This window comes from Rhinoderma darwinii, chromosome 3 (assembly GCF_050947455.1).
Source record: "Rhinoderma darwinii isolate aRhiDar2 chromosome 3, aRhiDar2.hap1, whole genome shotgun sequence".
NCBI lineage: Eukaryota > Metazoa > Chordata > Amphibia > Anura > Rhinodermatidae > Rhinoderma > Rhinoderma darwinii.
The window spans coordinates 269,541,230-269,560,262 of NC_134689.1; the positions used below are offsets into that span (position 1 = coordinate 269,541,230).

At 41.0% G+C, this 19,033-nt stretch overlaps 1 protein-coding gene across 14 annotated transcripts in view; it reads right to left on the bottom strand.

Annotated features, from left to right (window-relative positions):
• Positions 1-4,947: 4,947 nt before the first annotated feature.
• The window catches only part of TJP1 (tight junction protein 1), a 467,725-nt gene continuing 453,639 nt past the window's right edge, over positions 4,948-19,033 (bottom strand). For 9 of the 14 annotated variants that reach the window (XM_075857908.1, XM_075857907.1, XM_075857896.1 and 6 more), the window contains 4 exons: positions 18,393-18,861; positions 16,864-17,081; positions 16,625-16,768; positions 4,948-6,662 (listed from right to left, as the gene is read on the bottom strand). In XM_075857908.1, the coding sequence (XP_075714023.1) occupies positions 6,568-6,662; positions 16,625-16,768; positions 16,864-17,081; positions 18,393-18,861 (926 nt within the window). In that variant the 3' untranslated portion in view covers positions 4,948-6,567. The remainder of the gene's footprint in view (positions 6,663-16,624; positions 16,769-16,863; positions 17,082-18,392; positions 18,862-19,033) is intronic. The other 5 variants (XM_075857911.1, XM_075857909.1, XM_075857902.1 and 2 more) reach the window with 2 other exon arrangements.

A 19,033-nucleotide genomic window follows, 5' to 3' on the forward strand; every position in this document is an offset into this window, starting at 1 on the left:
CAATCAAGCAGTGTTACTGTGGTTAGTGAACCAGGTATTGGTACTTTTGGCAGTGTGGGTAGGTGCCAAGTCCTGATGGAAAATGAAATCAGCATCTCGAATAAAGCTTGTCAGCAGAAGGAAGCATGAAGTGCTCGAAAATTTCCTGCTAGACGGCTGCGCTGACTCTGGACTTGATATAACACAGTTGACCAACACCAGCAGATGACATGGATCCCCAAACCATCACTGACTTGATTTCCAAATGAAATGCAAAATTTACTTTTATCTGAAAACAGGACTTTGGACCACTGAGCAACAGACCAGTCCTTTTTCTCCTTAGCCCAGGTAAGACGCTTCTGACGAGGTCTTAAGGAATGTGACAGTTGTAGCCCATGTCCTGGATACGTCTGTGTGTGGTGGGTCTTGAAGCACTGACTCCAGCAACAGTCCACTCATTGTGAATTTTCCCCAGATTCTTGAATGGCCTTTTGACAATCCTTTCATTGCTGCGGTTATCCCTGTTGCTTGTGCACCCTTTGGGTATGTGCACACACACTAATTACGTCCGTAATTGACGGACGTATTTCGGCCGCAAGTCCCGGACCGAACACAGTGCAGGGAGCCGGGCTCCTAGCTTCATACTTATGTACGATGCTAGGAGTCTCTGCCTCGCTGCAGGACAACTGTCCCGTACTGTAATCATGTTTTCAGTACGTGACAGTGGTCCTGCAGCGAGGCAGGGATTCCTAGCATCGTACATAAGTATGATGCTAGGAGCCCGGCTCCCTGCACTGTGTTCGGTCCGGGACTTGCGGCCGAAATACGTCCGTCAATTACGGACGTAATTAGTGTGTGTGCACATACCCTTTTTCTACCACACTTTTTCCTTCCTCTCAACTTTCCATTAATATGCCTGGATACAGCACTCTGTGAACAGCCAGTTTCTTTAGCAATGTCCTTTTGTGGCTTACCCTCCTTGTGGAGGGTGTCAATGACTGTCTTCTGGACAACTGTCAAGGCAGCAGTCTTCCCCATGATTGTGTAGCCTAAATCAACCAGACTGTTGGACCATTTAAAGGCTTTGAAAACTTTGCATGTGTTTTGTGTTGATTCGCTGATTAGAGTGACACCATGAGTCTACAATCTTCAACTTTTACCCAATATTCTAATTTAAATAACCATTAGCCATAATCAAAGAAAAAAAAAATGTTGGAAATAGATCACTGTGTGTAATGAATCTATACAATTATGAATTTCACTTTTTGAATTACCTAAATAAATTAAACTTTTTGATGATATTCTAATTTATTGAGATGGACTAGATGATCATGAGAGATCTCTCTGTATAAATACGTCAAAGGTCAATACATAGTTATCAGGGCACCGCACGGCAGCTTCTTTTTTTTTTTTTTTAACTAAATACCGCTAATTTTGATAAACTTTATAGGTATTGTAAAAAATTGTATGGGTGGACTACTTAAGTCGCCCGCCTTTGAACTCGCTTTAGCTCTACTACATCTTTCTTACGCACTGGTGCCCAAAATTGTATACAGTATTGCGTGTGCCGTCTTACTAGAGATTTATAAACTGGTAGAACTATGTTCTCATTATGTGCATCTACGCCCCTTTTTATTAGCCTTGGCAGCAGCTACCTACAGTTAAATTTACGATAAACTAAAATTCCAAAGTCCTTTCCCCATGTCAGTTTTACCAAGTGTTTGCCCATTTTATGTCATGGTGACATGTAAGGTTATGCACTTGGGAAGGGAAAATACGTTTATCACTGTTAGACCTCATTTGCCAATTCCCTGGACAAGCCTACTTCTCCAGATCCATTTATAGCAGAATACGGATCTCCTCCTTTGTGTTACATACTTTACCCAATTTAGTATGTGCAAAAATTTCAACTTTACTGTGCAATCCCTCAACAAGGTAATTAATATAGTGAACAGCATAGGGCCCAATATGGACCCCTGTGGTACCCCACTAGTAAAGGTAACCCAATCTAAGTATGTACTGTTAATAACCACCCTGTTTTCTATCACTGAGCTTGTTTACTTACACACCCCCCCCCCCCAGGAATCTTCGTTTATCTACCAAACTTTTACGTGGCAGAGTTTAACCCCTTAATGACTAGCCTATTTTAAACCTTAACGACCAAGCCTTAATGACCAAGTCAGTTTAAAACGGACAGGCATCTGCTAGGTCATGCCTCCGGCATGATCTAGCAGGCATTCGCTCCAGGCAGACCTGGGGGCCTTTATTAGGCCCCCGGCTGCAATTGGAGAGACAGACACTAGGCGATCGTATCGCCGGGTGTCGGTGGGGGAGAGAGGGAGCTCCCTCCCTCTCTCCAAAACCACTCAGATGCGGTGCACGCTATTGCGCACCGCATCTGAAGGGTTAAACGGGTGAGATCGATACTTATATCGATCTCACACGGCAGAGCAGGGACGCCCCCAGCCCTTAGCTACCTCTGGCAGCTGAGAGCAGGGAGATTTGACAGCTCCCTGCTCTGTTTACTTTATCCTGATGCAGTGCCGTAAAAAGGCACATGCATCAGAATAAAGCCCGTTAGTGGCCGCCGTTAAAAGGCGTATTGGCGGTAAAATAAAGATATAGGACATCCAATGACTCACCGCAGTCCAGTTCAGCGCTTACCTCCTCATAGAAGCTGATCCGAATAGTCAGACAGGATCAATACTTCATCAACCAATGCAAACATGGAGTAACACTTTATTCTCATTGAGATACACCAGGATAGAATCTTTTAGAAACCCTTCAAACATTCCGGGCTTACCTTTTAAATATTGGCATGCCATTTCCTATGCACCAGTCCTATGGAACAGACCCTGTCATTATAGAATCCTTAAATAACAAATAAGGGTCTGTCTATCTCTAAGCCTAATTCCCTTAGATCTCGGGGGTGTATACGTTCTAGACCCGGTGATTTATCTAGATTACTCTTAAGGCGGCTCTGCACCTCTTCTTGGGCTAGAAAGGTGACATTTAATGGAGAATTTACTTTTTACCTCTTTACATGACATTTCAATTTCTTCTGTGAATAGTGTAGAAAAAAATTATAATTAGCTTATTCCGCATTAACCTCCACAATTTCTCCCTCCTTACTTTTTAAAGGACCAACACTTTTAGTACGAACACTTATTATTTATGTAAGCTTTCTCAGCTTTGCTGCCCTTACCGTTTTTTTCTACAGATTTTAAGCCCTTCACTGCTTGTTTTAGTACTTTAAACGCTTTCTTTTTAGCATTTATTGCTGCCTTAACATTTTTTGTTAGCCACATGGGTTTTCTCCTGTTCTTAAACACTTATATTCCCATAAAAGGTATGTACCGCTCACAATAAAAAGTTAAGATGCTTTTAAAGATATCCCATTTAATGTATGTACTCTATTTCTGTGGATTCTGTTATATTTGGTGACTTCTAGCAAACCTCTAATGGTATATTATGTTTTTTCCCTCAATGTAGTCTCTCTATGGGTAGAAATACGCAAACATTTCCCTCACAAATCATCCCGTAGTGTGGGCTTTAGGCAGGACTTTACATAAAAGGCAAACCCCTCCCCCTTTCAGGTTTTTACTATCCTTTCTGAACAGCCTGTAACCCTGTGAGCTATCATCCAGCATTATTACAAACGTATGAATGAAAAAGTTATTACAATTATTTAAAACCACTGAAAGAAGCCAAATATACGAATACAAAAGGAGATTCAAGCACCAGTTCCCAGCAGGATGCAGACAAGCCGGAATAATACATAGAGCAGAGGTCCGCAACCTTCAGCTGTTGTAAAACTACAATTCCCAGTAGGCCCCGACAGCCAAAGGCATGCTGGGTATTGTAGTTTCACAACAGATGCAGTGCCAAAGGCTGCTGACCCCTGGCACAAAGGGATATTGCACAGGTGTAAAATACTGAACAGCCACTCTCACACCTACAATTTGTGAGGGGATGGCTGCTTAGTATCATCATTGCACATAGATATGGCTTCTATACCGATGCCAGTCACACGGTTACATGTAATGCACCATGCTGGCTTACAGCCTGTTCCTTACACCCATACTATCATCCAGCCACTTCCTAATTATCCCCACCATTTCTTACTTTTCTGCTGACATTATCAATTCCAGCTCATCAATTTGGTCAGGCGTTTAGCGTTTGTTAGCATACAATTTAGCAATTGAAATTTTTTAATTAAGACTAATCATTTATAACTTTGCAAACCTCTCCCTCTGTTCCAACCCGTTTCATTGATAAGTCGCAGTTCTGTCTTTCCCTCTACATGAGGTTTCCCTCCGCCGATCTCCAGTTTAACCCCTTCCCGACGTATGACATATAGTTACGTCATAGCCAGGTGTGAGAAGGGGGAGACAAGAGTATGGAGCGGACTCACGGGCTAAGCCCGCTCCATAAAAAGCGGGTGTCGGCTGTATGCTACGAGATACGTCATTGTAGCCAAGATCCTGTGGCCAATAGAGAGGGAAGCCCAGTTCTCCAAGACCCCAAACCCTTCCTTACTACACCAGTTCTTGCCACTTTTTTACCTCCCTAAACTCCCGCTGCCTCTGGTGCGACACATGGTACAGATAGTATTCCAGAAAATACTACATTTGAGGTCCTTGCCCTGTGTTTTTTTTTTTTCCCTACATGACCAGCTCCACTGTAATTTATAGGTTGTGTCTTATATTGCAGCTCATCCCCATTCACAGCACCCTGGATCAAGAGAAAAAAAAAAAAAAAGGAGATGCTAATCCTAATTAAATTCTGAACACCTGAGAAAATAAATTTACCTACTTTGAATGTTTATATATTAGTGAGTTATGTTCCACTGCTGTAAAATAGGATGGTTATACATGAATTAACACAATTTTTATCTACACTTGATGAACAATTCAATATGGAACACAAGGCCTTGAAATCCACGTGTATGCAAAAATTTTAAACAAATTCACACTTTAAAGAATTTATTTTTATTTTATTTTAAAACCAGTTTTATTTTGTATATTTAGAAATGTGTAATTTTAATAACTGCAAAGGAAAAAAAATGAAATCAGCCACACGTGAAGACTAATAATTGATTAGGAGAATGCAGTGCTGTATCTTCTACTGAAACCGTGCGGATGTGCCATAATAAATTGTCTATTAGTAAAAAAATACATTTTAGGGCACATTATACAGCATCCTCATCACAAATTGCAGCAGGGATACTTTAAAGATAAGAATCAAACTAGAGAATTCTGAGGATTTATGCTCAGCATTTATAAAGATAGCAATTTTTGTGCATTTCGCTTCAAAATGTTCTTGTGGTGAGTACTGTAGAAATGCGCTTTATTGCTGCAGATGTTACAAAGTTCAAGGCTCAAAAAAGGTATGAGTACAAAGGTATCCTTAAGAAACGTTCAGTTTTCTTTTTTTTTTTATACAAAAAGTAAAGCTTAAAAAAGTTAAATTTACAAACAAAAACAAAACAAAGAAAGTAAAAAGGAACGTAAAATAAAACAAAAACAAAAAAAGTGGTATACACGCATTTTATATACAAGCATTGTAACATCTTTGAGATTTTTTTTTTTTAAATGCATAGCAGAAACATACAACTTCCTTCAATATTTTCTGAGTTGACAGGAGTAATTTCACCCCTACCTGCTCACCTCATTAAAAAAAATTCATAATAATTCATATTCTCTTTAATCTTTCTTCATTATACATTATTCTAAATAAGCGCAAAAAAGCCATATGAACTTAGTAGTACAGAGAACTAGGGAAAAAAAAGACCGTAACATGAGGGTAAGGCATCCCTGCTGGTTAAATGTGTATAGTAAATGGTTAATTTACAGATCCACAAAAGCACCAGAACCACTGTCAACTACGTTAAACCCAACGCTGTGATTGGTTTATACAGCTTGTCAATCTTTTTTTTTTTATTTAAAGGAGAAATTTAGGCCTTCAATTTTTTGCTTATATGGGATTAATAGTTCTGTGACAAGTCACTGTATGTGTTTCATTTCTTTCATTAAGTAATAACATTCAAACCTGTGAGCTGTTGGAAAATACCTTACGACAGTGGGTGGCAGATCTCAACGGCAAGGTTACGAAGAAACACATTTCTTCGCTAAACAAAGCAGTCTGTTCTGGTGCAAACATTTGTCGATCATATCAAGATAAAATTAAAAAAATAGAAGTGCTAGTTTATGTGGTTAAACTGGAAAAATGAAACAAGCAATATCCTTCAGTGGCATCGGGCAATCATTAACAGTATCATTCTGGAAAAATGTATTTATTTTAGTGTTATCAGCATTGGTCCTTTGGAGACAAACTAATGCGAGTGAAAGGCGTTTTGTTAGAAGACAAGGAAGGTGTGACACTGGCCTACCTTCGCATGCCATTTCTGAGGCCGATACCTTGACCATGGCTTTAAAGTCTACTCCATAAAATGCAAGTTCAGGCAAATTTCCTAGCACTATTGAGTCCCATTGTTATTTAAAAGGTCAAATAATACTCAATAGGTGGTATAAAGATAAATAGGTCCATAGAAGATTTCACATTATTTCTTATCTTTACACTGTAGGCTTAAAAGTGATCTATCAATACAGATACACAATTTGCTCCAACAAGATAGTTAGGGTCACCAGGAAGAGATTTGTTCTGCCAATGTTTAGGGTCACCTGTAGATATATTGAGGAGAGACACAAAATTATTAATCACTGATCAGAATTAAACAGCAATATTTTAATACACCGACAAAATCATAAAAACGGGAAAAAAAAAAGTTGCTCAGTGATTTGTTTTTACACATGTACGGCCCCCTATGTTAATTTATTTTTGTTTGTACCTTAATGTGGATTAAAACATAGATCATATAATAAACATTTAAGAAATGTAAAAAAGAAACATACACAGAAGACTAGTATAAACCCAACACTGCCCTCCGCAGGACATTAAAATTGCTGTAATTTGACACTGCAAATACTAAAATACAGCAATATATAGGTTATCGTGAAGATTAGAAACAAAACCATAAAATAAACTAACTTATACTAAAAGGATTTTCAGAGGTTAATAAATGTTTGTTTTAACACTGAAAACTGCAGTGCATTCATGGACTATACTGTATGGTCGTTCTTCTGTAACCCATCAACGAAGAACGGAAATTCTCAACACTTTCAGCACTGAAATATAGGATAGCAATTTCTCAATCTCAGAGAGCCATATTTGAAGGACTTCTATCAGTGGCTGAGAAGTATAATATGCTGAAACATTTGTGTCAAAATCTATGGTTGATTGCAGTGGAGGGAACCCCACAAAGACTGTTTCAGTTCCTCACTATTTGCAGTTTGCTGTCTTTACATCAAGAGGCAAAATCCCATACAGACCAAGACTATGAAAACAATGGAACCCTGTCAACAGTGACAAACTGAAACCTTTAGCAACGTTTCCGTCACCATTGAGATCAATGGCGACGGAAACAGAAGCAAAGGTTTCAGTTTGCCTTTCCGTTGAGGGGTTGACCCGACAAAAACCTCCGACGGAACCCCTCAACCGAAGGGCAACGGAAGGCTCTGGGATTCCAGTGAATCACAATGAAAGCCATTATTCACAAATGGAGAAAACTTGGAACAGTGGTGAACCTTCCCAGGAGTGACCGGCCTCCCAGGAGTGGACGGCCTTCACCAGGAGCTCATCACCTACTCATCCGGGAAGTTACAAAAAAAAAAAAGGCACATCTAAAGAACTGCAGGCCTCATTTTCCTCAGTTAAAGAGACTCTGTCACCACATTATAAGTGCCCTGTCTCCTATATAAGGAGATCGGCGCTATAATGTAGGTGACAGCAGTGCTTTTTATTTTGAAAAACGATCTATTGTAAACCACTTTATGAGCGAGTTTTAGCTTTATACTAATGAGTTTCTTAATGCCCAAGTGGGCATGTTTTACTTTAGACCAAGTGGGCGTTGTACAGGAGTGTATGACGCTGACCAATCAGCGTCATAAACTTCTCTCCATTCATTTACACTGCACTAGCGATATAGTTATATCGTTATGTGCCGCTACATACATAAGCACTAACATTACTGCAGTGTCCTGATAATGAATATACATCACTACCAGCCTGGACGTGATGTGTTTTCAGAATCCTGACACTTCTGAATCTTTTCTGTGAGATTCCAGCAAGGCATGCGTAATCTCGCGAGATTAAGATGTAACCTGTCATTTCAAACGAGATTACGCTTGACTTGCTGGAATCTCACAAAAAATATATATATATATGGACACAGTGAAGTCAGGTACTTCTCCTGGAGCGGAGACACCGGCCACAGGGTCGGGGATTCCGCTTCAGTAGTGCCTGACGTCACTGTGTCCATATACGGACACAGTGAAGTAAGGGACTTCTCCTGGAGCGGAGACACCGGCCACAGGGTCGGAGATTCCGCTTCAGTAGTGCCGGATGTCACTGTGTCCATATACGGACACAGTGAAGTTAGGGACTTCTCCTGGAACGGAGACACCGGCCACAGGGTCGGGGATTCCGCTTCAGTAGTGCCTGACGTCACTGTGTCCATATACGGACACAGTGAAGTCAGGGACTTCACTGTGTCCATATACGGACACAGTGAAGTCAGGGACTTCTCCTGGAGCGGAAACACCGGCCACAGGGTCGGGGATTCCGCTTCAGAAGTGTCTGACGTTACTGTGTCGAGCAGGGATGCCCCCAGCTACCTCTGGTAGGGAGATTTAACGGCTCTCTGCTGTGTTTATTTATTCCGATGCAGCGCCGTAAAAAGGTTACTGCATCGGAATAAAGCAGTTAGTGGCCGCCGTAAAAACACTATGGGGCGGTCACAATCGGGTTAATGGCTTTTGCTAAAAATATTTAAGTAAGAGGTTTAGCATCTTCAAATAGAATGTGCCAATAAGGAATTTCAATAAAGCACAGTGATTTAATTAGTCCAGACATTACAGCATATTGGCTCATTATAAAAACAGCGAGCCTTATTTCAAGTGCAATTTAAGATGGAAAGTTAATTGCAGCAAAAAACATGACTTACACCTATAAGGCTCTGTTCACACGACAGGGTCCGAGTGTCGGCCAATAAAAACGTCCGTTATGCATCCGTTCCGTTTTTAACGGCCGATTTTGCATCCGTTTTTTTCCCACTGTCCGTTTTAAAAACTGATTAATTTAGTTAGTAAATTCTTTGCAACACACTTTGTGCGGCCGGGAGAACGGCCGAAAATAGGGCATGTATCATTTTTTGACGGCTCGGTTTACCGGACAGTAAAAAAAACTCTTACGGTCGTGTGCATGAGGCCCTACTGTGTAACTTATCTGGGCTATGTAGGTTAATGGGGAAAAAAAATAAAAAATTGTTGGAAATCTGTGCAAAGCGCCTTTGTAATTACACTTCACCATACATTTACACTTTAACCCTTTCATAACTGGGATGTTTTGAGCATTCATGCCTAGAGCAAAATTTCACCTTTTGTTTCTTAGTCTACCCCAAAATGTTTTTTGTTTTTTTTTGGGCAGGACACATGGGGTTTATTTGTTATTTAAAATTTGAGCAGATGACCTCAGCCAACAATTTCTGACCTTGTAAAATACAAGTTTCACTGCAGACATTCTGTCCCCACCTCTGTAGTTCTCCTGAAGCCTGGAAAGGAGCTGACCCTGTGTAGCTCTTACAAGTCAATTTCACTAAAATATTAGTGACTAAAATATTGGCTAAAGTTCTGGCACTCCGCCTGAATAAGGTCACATTGTTCATCATACACCCGGATCAAACTCGCTTATGCTGGGCAAATCAACTATCAATTTGCGCAAAGCGCTCATAAACATATTTGTCCATCATGACGAGGCATGGGGTCGGGTCTTGGCCTTGCTGGACGTGGCTAAGGCATTTGATTCTCTGGAGTGGAAGTTTCTGTGGGGATGCCTACAGGAGTTTGGCTGTGGCTCTAATTTTCTAAAATGGGTGAAGTTGCTTTACGCCTCCCGTGAGGCTTCTATAATAATCAGTGGGCATTTGTTCCCTCCATTGCCCCTGGGCAGTGACACCTGACAAGGGTGCCACCTCTCTATTTGATTTTCCATTAGAGACCCTGACTATACTTCGATTCAACACCGTTTAGTACCATACCGTGTATATAGTAAGGGAAGATCTAAGTTAGCGCTATATGCAGACGACCTTGCGGGTTCCTCTATACAAATGGCCATACGCCTAATTGATTAGTTTAGCTCCTTTTCTGGCCTACTCATTAATTGGGAAAAATCTGTGCTTTCTCCCCTAGATAATAATTTGGAAGTTATTGCTTCTAGAGGCTAACCCCTGGCTGTAGCCTCCCGTTTCAAATACTTGGGTATATTCAGAAGCAGGGTAAGTTCAACACCTAATATATATTCCACCCCCTTACTAAATGGGTTAAAGATAACAGCAGGCCATGGAACAATCATCTGATCTCAGTGGTGGGGCGCACCAACTTAGTCAAAATACTTAAGACGCCCCAGTTTACAATACACCCTACAACATGTTTGTACCTTGGTTCCCAAGGCATTCTTTAGATTTCGGTATAGCATCCTGGGTGGTTTAGTGCTTCCCTATTTCTTTCAGGTATTTTCTGGCTGCCCAGATTATATTGCTCCGGAATCAATTGGTACCTTCTCTGGAGATTGGGGTTTATTCCCTCTTACAGGACTCCAGGCATATTTGGAGGGTTGCTGTTTTGGCTGCACATTACTACATTATAGGCTACCTCTGGGCCCCTGCCTAACTGGCTTTTATAAGGAAATCTCCTACTGTCATAACAAACTCTAAGGCCCCATGCACACGACCGTATAAAAAAAACTCAGTTTTTGCGGACCGCAATTGCGGTGCGCAAAAACGGAGCCATTCACTTTCATTGAACACTGACACCTTTCCGTAGCACTACGGAAGGGTGTCAGTGCCGTGGAAATGTTCCGGGAATTATGGAACATGTCCGTTCTTTCGCATTTTGCGGGCCGTGCTCCCATACTTTGTATGGGAGCACGGCCCGAAAATGCGGCTGTCAGACAGCGGCCGGCCGTGCCCGCAATCGCGGGCCGTGATTGCGGGCACGGTCGTGTGCATAGGTCTCTAACAGGGTTTAGGCCCCAAGTACAACAAAGGAATTGTATGAACAGTACATTTGATTGATGAAGACTCATGGCTGTCCTTTGAGAACTGCGAACCTCCAAATAAGACATGCCTTACAGGCACACGTTCCCGGCTTAGCCCAAAGTTTCTGTTACTGCATGTCCCATGTTCGCTGGTTACTGCCTTCACCTCTACTTCTTCTGTTAGTGTCCCACACATAAATGGTTTATTGCAAACTTAATTTCATAAATTGCACCCACCTCCTTTCCAGGTTGTGGTCTCAGTGCATTCCATCGCTTACGGAGGACTGGAATGCCGATTATGATCTTATTTATTGGTATCCCCTAAAGTACATCGGCTGACCCAGCTGCACATAACCACCTGGCCTATCTTACCCCACTGCGTCTTCATCTGGCTAGAGGTATTCCATCTTTGAATTGTCCCTGATGCGCAGAAGCGAGAAGTCTACTGGCTACCTCATATAGTCAAGCTCCCCAATGGCATCTATTTGGGCTGAAGTATTTAGGGTTGTTTATGATGTCCTAAGAGGACTTATACCCTTTGGCCCTAATCTGTGTCTACTCTGCTTTGTGGAACACGCCTCCTGAAGAAAAGTAATTGGAAACGCGCATCGAGGCGACTAGGCACACTTCAGACATTCAACGTAGGTGAGCTTCTTGCCATTTTGGTGCTTCAGTATGGCAGGGCTTCCATCTTTTTTTTTTTTTTTTTTTATCAGTTCAATTTTATTCAATAAACTCCACATTATTACAGGTCATTGTACGTTCTCATACAGTGTATAAGTAAATTTCAACAGACCCAATTATTTACATCCAACCAAACATTCCCTTCCCCCCAACTCCCCCTTGTATCCCCCCAGCCGGTCTTCTCAGTACCACTTTTCCAATCCTCTCTCCTTCTCTTCCCCTTTTCTATTCCCCATCCTACACCTGCTCTCCGTATGTACCCCCCCGTCAGTGGCCCTATACCTGAACGTGTGACCTTAGTGTCATTAGCTCCACAGAAGCATACCCAGATTGATCAATCCACCTAGCCCATTGTTTTTCAAACTTGACCCTGGACCCCCTCTTGGAGTATATCCTATATTCCATCAGAACCTGTGTGAGTTAAGTGCCCCTATGATTTCTTGTTTTGATGGTGGCTCCGCATCCAGCCAGTGCTTTGCTATTCCTTTCCTAACTTGATACAGTATTTTAGCAATTGCCAACCCTGACATCCTATCCCCCACCAAATCTCCAACATACCCTAGCAGCATTACCACAGGATCCCATGGAATCTGTACCTCAAACACTCTCCCCACTAGTTCCAATATTTCCGTCCACAGAATCCCCAACCTCCCGCATGTCCAGAACATATGGAGGATGTCTGCTTTTTCCTCCGGGCACTTGGCATCTGCTCTTAATCCCATTTGTTTCAGCACCCACGGGGTCCTATACACCCTATGTATCAGAAACAACTGCGATCTTCGTTGTGCTACATTAATGGACAAAGTACATGTTGCTGCCAATACCGCCTCCCAGTGGTCTGTTGTAATAGGACCCACATCCCTCTCCCATACTGGGCTTCCATCTTTCATTGCTTTTATTCGGCTTTGTTTCTAGTCATTTGCAGTCTTTCTTTATATATCTTTTCATTACACTTCGTACCTTCATTCACAGGCTATATAGTGTTTTGATAAATTATCTATATCTACATATGTATTTCTATTAGCAATTGAATAGTACTTGTCTATGTATAAATTTGCCCTTACCTAGATACTTTGTTATATCTTTTAGCTCATATCCTATTGTTACCACCTTTTGGTGGATAACCCTGTGTTCATACTGGTTCTCTTTTGTGATCCAACACTTATTTTTACGTTTCAGATTTTAATTGATCTAATAAAAATATACTTTTATTCTGCACACACAGTTGTGGTTTTATTACTCCTTTGGGGTCTGATTTTGGTTGCATATTTAAATGGTGTTAGTCTGGTCTCATCACCAGCAAGTATTTATTAAGGAGTGACTATTTATGGCCCGTAACGTGATGGTCTTACACTGGATGGCTCCCTCCTGCTCCACGCAGTCTTTCTGGTGAAACTTTCAGAAGGTAATTAAAAAGACCCCAAAAATGTTATAAAATGTGGGCCCTGCAGTGTTCAAAAGATAAGCAAGATTTTTTGTCTGATCAAAGCAGATTGCTGCCCTTCATCTCATGTCCCAAATGATTTCAGGCCTTTCATGTTTGTCCCATTAAGATGTGCTTTTCGGGCCGTTACCCTTTTTTTCTTTTCATTACTTGTATACACTATTTGTCCTGTAACTTTTACGGTCATCATAAAATTCCACTTTTTTATTTTTATTGGACTGGTCTACTTTTCTATCCTAAATAGGAATGAAAACTTTGCAAAAACCGAATTAAAAAATAAATAAATGTGATATTTCGTACATTTGTGGGGGGGGGGGGGGGAGAGTGTTGTTTTTTGTTTTTTTAAGGTAGTCAATGAATATTACCCCAAAAACGCATCTTATTATCCCATAACTACATCAATTATATGTACATTGTGTAAAGTATGATGTTGCTATAGAGCAGAGAATTAAAACCCTTTTTCATCCCAAGTTCACTCAAAATTTTTCATTTTTATTTAATTTTTTACTTATTTAAAAATAATTATCCCCGTTCATTATTTTTTTTTGTAAGTATTTTTTATTTCATCACTTTCAATATCAAATGTTCTTCTGTTTTTTACTAAATATCTCTTTATATCGCTCTTGACCAGCAAGCGGCGCTGTAATAAAATGACAACGCTGCTTGCTGTATCTGCGCGCTCCCGTGACTGCTATGATACACCATTCATAGCAGCATCGCTGTCTTTCCAATCGCCCCCACCGAGTGCTTCAATGATGGCAAGTATGACTCAGTGCATATAGCTGAAGACGTCTAGAAGCACTGATGTGAAGAGCGGCGGGAGAATTAATTGCTGTCAAGTAAGCGCGCAGGCGTATGTTATGCACGCTCACGCTACAGAAGAGTAGGGAGAACAAGGAGAAGTGCGCAGGCGCGACAGAACAAAGGAAACGCCGGCGGTGGTAGTTTCCATAGAAACGACCAGCACAACAAAATACATCAGATGCGATTCAGAGGAGGGCATATCTTACAAACGCTGAACTACAGAAACCAGAAAGTATTTAGAAAGATGTTTCGTTTTACATTTCTAGGGCTAGGAACATTTAACTTTATGTTGGGAATAACCCTTTAAGGCCTAAAATAGGCTGGTCTTCCTTAGCTTTAGAGGCAGCATCTCTACATGGATGGTAATCATACAAGTACAGAATTTTTTCAGTAAAGTGTAAAAGCAGGCCAGGGTTTAACAAACTAAAATTGGTGGCCAGGGTTATTATTTTATGATTGGAGTAATCATACATTATGCCTGACATGAACATATTACTGCCTGAGACACACACACACCAAAATGTGTCCGTGTCATGTCACGCAGAATTTCTAAAATGTGTGTGTGTGTGTGTGTGTGTGTGTGTGTGTGTGTGTGCACTTTTTTTTTTTTTTTTTTTTTTTAAAGGGGTAGTTTTCTTTAAATGAAATTTCTCATTTAATTTTTTTTATTTCTTTATTTTTACATTTTGCTGTATTTTATTTACCGTAGGGGCACAGGTTAACAGGGAACAAATTATCTGTGTTCCCATATACGGTTTTTAGTAACCTACATTTTGTCTGCAGGCATCCAAGCCCTCACTACACAGAAAAGCCCATTAATGACAACACGGATTTCCCTAGCAACCACCGGAATGCAGTTCAGGTTATTTTTTGTGACTGGATTATCCTGCCGATATCACTATGAAGGAGCGCACAGTGAAATCAAACTCAACACGTAAATTTATGGGTTTATGGCAAAGGGACCAGTGCATTAGCCAGTTAATTTACATGGTGTGAGGGGAAGGGGTTAAGATCTGTATTGTAAACTAGAGTAGTGACCCTGTGGATCTATCGGTCAGTAAGTACGGCACTACACCACTTGTATTAATATTACATTTACTATTAATTATTGTATTTTACATGTACCTTAGAGGTGGCAATCATGCTGCATTTCCTTTACTTCAAAAGGCTGGGGGATAGCAGTAATAAGATCGCCAGCGCTTTGAATAAATTAATACAATTTAGGTTTCGTTGTCATCTGCGCTAGGGCTCCGTTCCGACGGAGATTTCTGTGGGAACTGAGCCCTCACAGACACAAACAGAAACCATACAGTAGTCGACTAAGCTATTGATTCTGTCAAAACTACAAAACACTTGCACAATGGAGACAAACAGAAACCATTGGCACCGGATCCATCACCATTGAAATCAATGGTGATGGAAACCTACGAAACGTAGCCCTAGCTCAGATGTGAACGAAGCCTTACAGAACACAGCATACTGATCTAAAGGCTCTCCTATCTCTCTGTAGAATACCCTCTAAAGAAGCATGGAGGTTACTATATAGCACTACTGAGCAGTATAGCTATGAATCCAGCACTGGGTTAAGATAAAATACTTACTGGAAACAGCAGCAGCGTGTCTTTGTGTCGCTCTGCTTTGTCTAATACCTCAGTTTGCTGATATATTACTAAAAGTTTCTTATGCTCGCTTCTAGTATAGATTTATACAAAGTAAACGACCGTAACCATTTAAAGCAGATGTCAGGTCTCCTATGTTGCCCTATCCGAGAGAAGCATAGGATAGGGAGGAGTTGATAAGCTCTGCGATAATATGATGTCTTTTAGTAATTTCATGTAAAACGCAGTTTAAGTGCCGCAAAGATTCATAAAGAAAACCTATTTGCGAATCACATAGAGGCAACTGACAGCTCTTCCTGGATACACACTCTTAGGCTGGATTCAAACGAGCATGTTCGGTCCGCAAGTCCCGGACCGAACACACTGCCGGGAGCCGGGCTCCTATCGTCATAGTTATGTACGACGCTAGGAGTCCATGTCTCTCCGTGGAACTATTGTCCTGTACTGTAATCATGTTCTCAGTACGGGACAGTAGTTCCACGGAGAGGCAGGGACTCCTAGCGTCGTACATAACTATGATGCTAGGAGCCCGGCTCCCTGCAGTGTGTTCGGTCCGGGACTTGCGGCCGAAATACGTTCCGTCCTTTACGGACCGAAAATGCTCGTGTGAATCCAGCCTTGCATGGAAAACGGTCAATCACTCTGTTTGGGAAGATGAAGCATAAAAATGTATAGAAAACTATATCTACAAACTCAGCATCTTCCTCTTTATTCGATGCTGCCCTCAAAGAGGACAGCATAGAAGACCCGACAGATCTGCTTTAAATATTAATAGAATTGTTGCCTCTGTAGATTGTTAAAGAGCCGTACGTGTGTGAAAAGCAGAAAGTGAGAAGGAACACGAAATGCAAATGTATGAATTTAACTGAAGTATCTTTGATTGTGTGAATCATGCTGTGTGACCAAACGACCCATTAGGACAGATGGAAAAAAAGCATACCCGACGAGGTGTCGGATGATTTTAGAGCAAAAGACCAACCATCAGGAGTCATAGACGCACAGTGTGGCAAGCGCAGCTCCACGGGCTTCAAGAACTTTAATCCATGGGGCCCACACATAACCAAAGGACTGAGCAGTGTCTCTCCTGCAAAAAGCAAAAACAACAATAAACCAAAGAAAAATAAAGTGTCTGATAAAGGTTTTGTTTTTTTGTTACAAGCAGTCACATTTGTTCCTAACCTTTTTCTTTATCCAGAGGTGGCAGGATGCTGTTGTCCCTACAGACCTTGAAGTAGATTTCCTGTTCAATGCCCTCAGGAATAGCTCCTTGAGGTATGATGATGCTGACTCCAGTCTCGATGGAACTTAACACACCACCGTTGCTGTTGAAAATCCCTCTAGCCGTTGCCACAACTGTGTGGGAGTCGTCATCATCATCTTCTTCCAGAGCAGAGGGACTGCAAAACATAAAAGCTTCATGAGAAAAAACGGAATCCTATGCAAGAATTTATGAATTATCTATATGAGAAGTTTGTAAAGTACAATCTGTAATTTGTAGTTGTAATCACTATCTAAGAACAAGAATAAAATGTGATTTTCATGTATCAATTTGTGTAACACAATCTGGATCATATTAAAACACTTTATTACTACCCTATAGCCCAATGAAAAGCTTCAATGGAACGAATACAGCTAACTTAAAATCTAAATACTCCCTACCTTTTCATTGCCACAAGAAACTTCCCAAAAACGACAAAGTATATACATCGCTCATTAAGGGAAAAGTAGAGCTATTAGTAGAGAACAGTTTGTGTTCTAGAGTTATCAGCCCCTATGATACCCACAACATGTACACTTTCAACTGAATATATACATTTTCATACTAGTATACTTTGGTGAAAAGGAGTGAATATGTGTAGAAAAAAATGTGAAATGTGATTTATTGGTGTGATTTTTCCACAACCAAACTTTGTTCTAATAAGGTTTTCGTTTTTAATCCTAAATATTGAAGCATATAAGTAGCTGACAGCCCAAATCCACCAAGACCAAAAGAAAAAGAAATGAGACGGGGGGGGGGGGGACACATGCTGTAATAACAAAAATTTGGTATAAATCGTATAAAAAAAAATTAATTAATTTAAAAAAAATAATAATATATTCCAAACGCTATAGAATCTTACTGGGTAGTAAAATGTTTGCACATGTTATTAATGAAAGACTGGGTAGACTTAAAGAGGTACTCCCATTTTAGTCATTTATGGCATATCCACATGGTATGCCATAAATATCTAACAGATGCCGGGCCTAGCTCTGGGACCTGCATCTACAGCGAGAACAGGGGTCCCATGAGCCCTATTGGTGAGGTAGCTGCTGGCAACAGCATCCAGGCAGAGACTCAGCGGAGAGGTAAATAATATTACGGAAACAGCCGGGCTTGCTGAGCTACGCTGTTTTCATAACTTCCATAGAAGTAAATAAGCATTACAAAAACAGCATAGCATAGCGAGCTATGCGGTTACCGTAAATCACAAACGCCTCTTCACTGAATCTCCTCATGGATCAGGTGGCCAGTGGCCATCTCACCGGGCGGGTACAGGTGACCCCTTGTTCTGGACATACGTGCTGGAACCGGCATCTATCCGAGACATGTATTGCTTATCCTGTGGATATGCTGTAAATGTCTAAGATGAAAATACCCCTTTAAATCTTGCTGTATTAGCAGGTTGTTTCAATTTGCAGTACAGTACATTAGGAGGAAGTAACTTTACCTGACTGGGATTGCTTTAGGCACTGCATTGACATTATTTGGTTGATATTTAGATTTACTGTCCATTTGCTTGGAGGTACCATCAAGCTCAGGAGACATGGTCACATTAGTCGATTTCAAAATTGGTTGAGGAGAGTTCTGAGGTTTGGTGGGTAGCTCAGGCTTTACTTGTGCTTCATTTGGCAGGAGATTGTGGTTGAACTTAGGGCTTTCAAACTTGCGCTCAAAAGGTCTGGCAGAGCTCGTGTATGGTTTGGGAGTAAATCGGTTATACGATGGCGTAATGGTTTTTGCAGGCTGTTCAATGCCGTTCACCGGGTTTTTGTCAGGAAAGCTTTTCTGAGGAAAGAAGTTTGACTGCACTGTATCCTCTCTGTTGGTAGGTCTGAAGAGTGTTGGTTTCGTTTGGGGTGGTGGTGGTTCTGGTTTAAGCAATGTGGTATTTGTCACTTCCATTGACAAAGAGTTGACTGCAATACAAACCACAATAGATAAAAAATATAAAATGATTTGACAAATAAAAGTACTGAAAAAACAGCAGGAACCATTATAGATTTGGCTACACAAATGGTTTACAGCTTAAAACATATATAGCTGCGTGGTCTCGACTGATAGACTAGACGAACAAACGCCTCAAAAGAA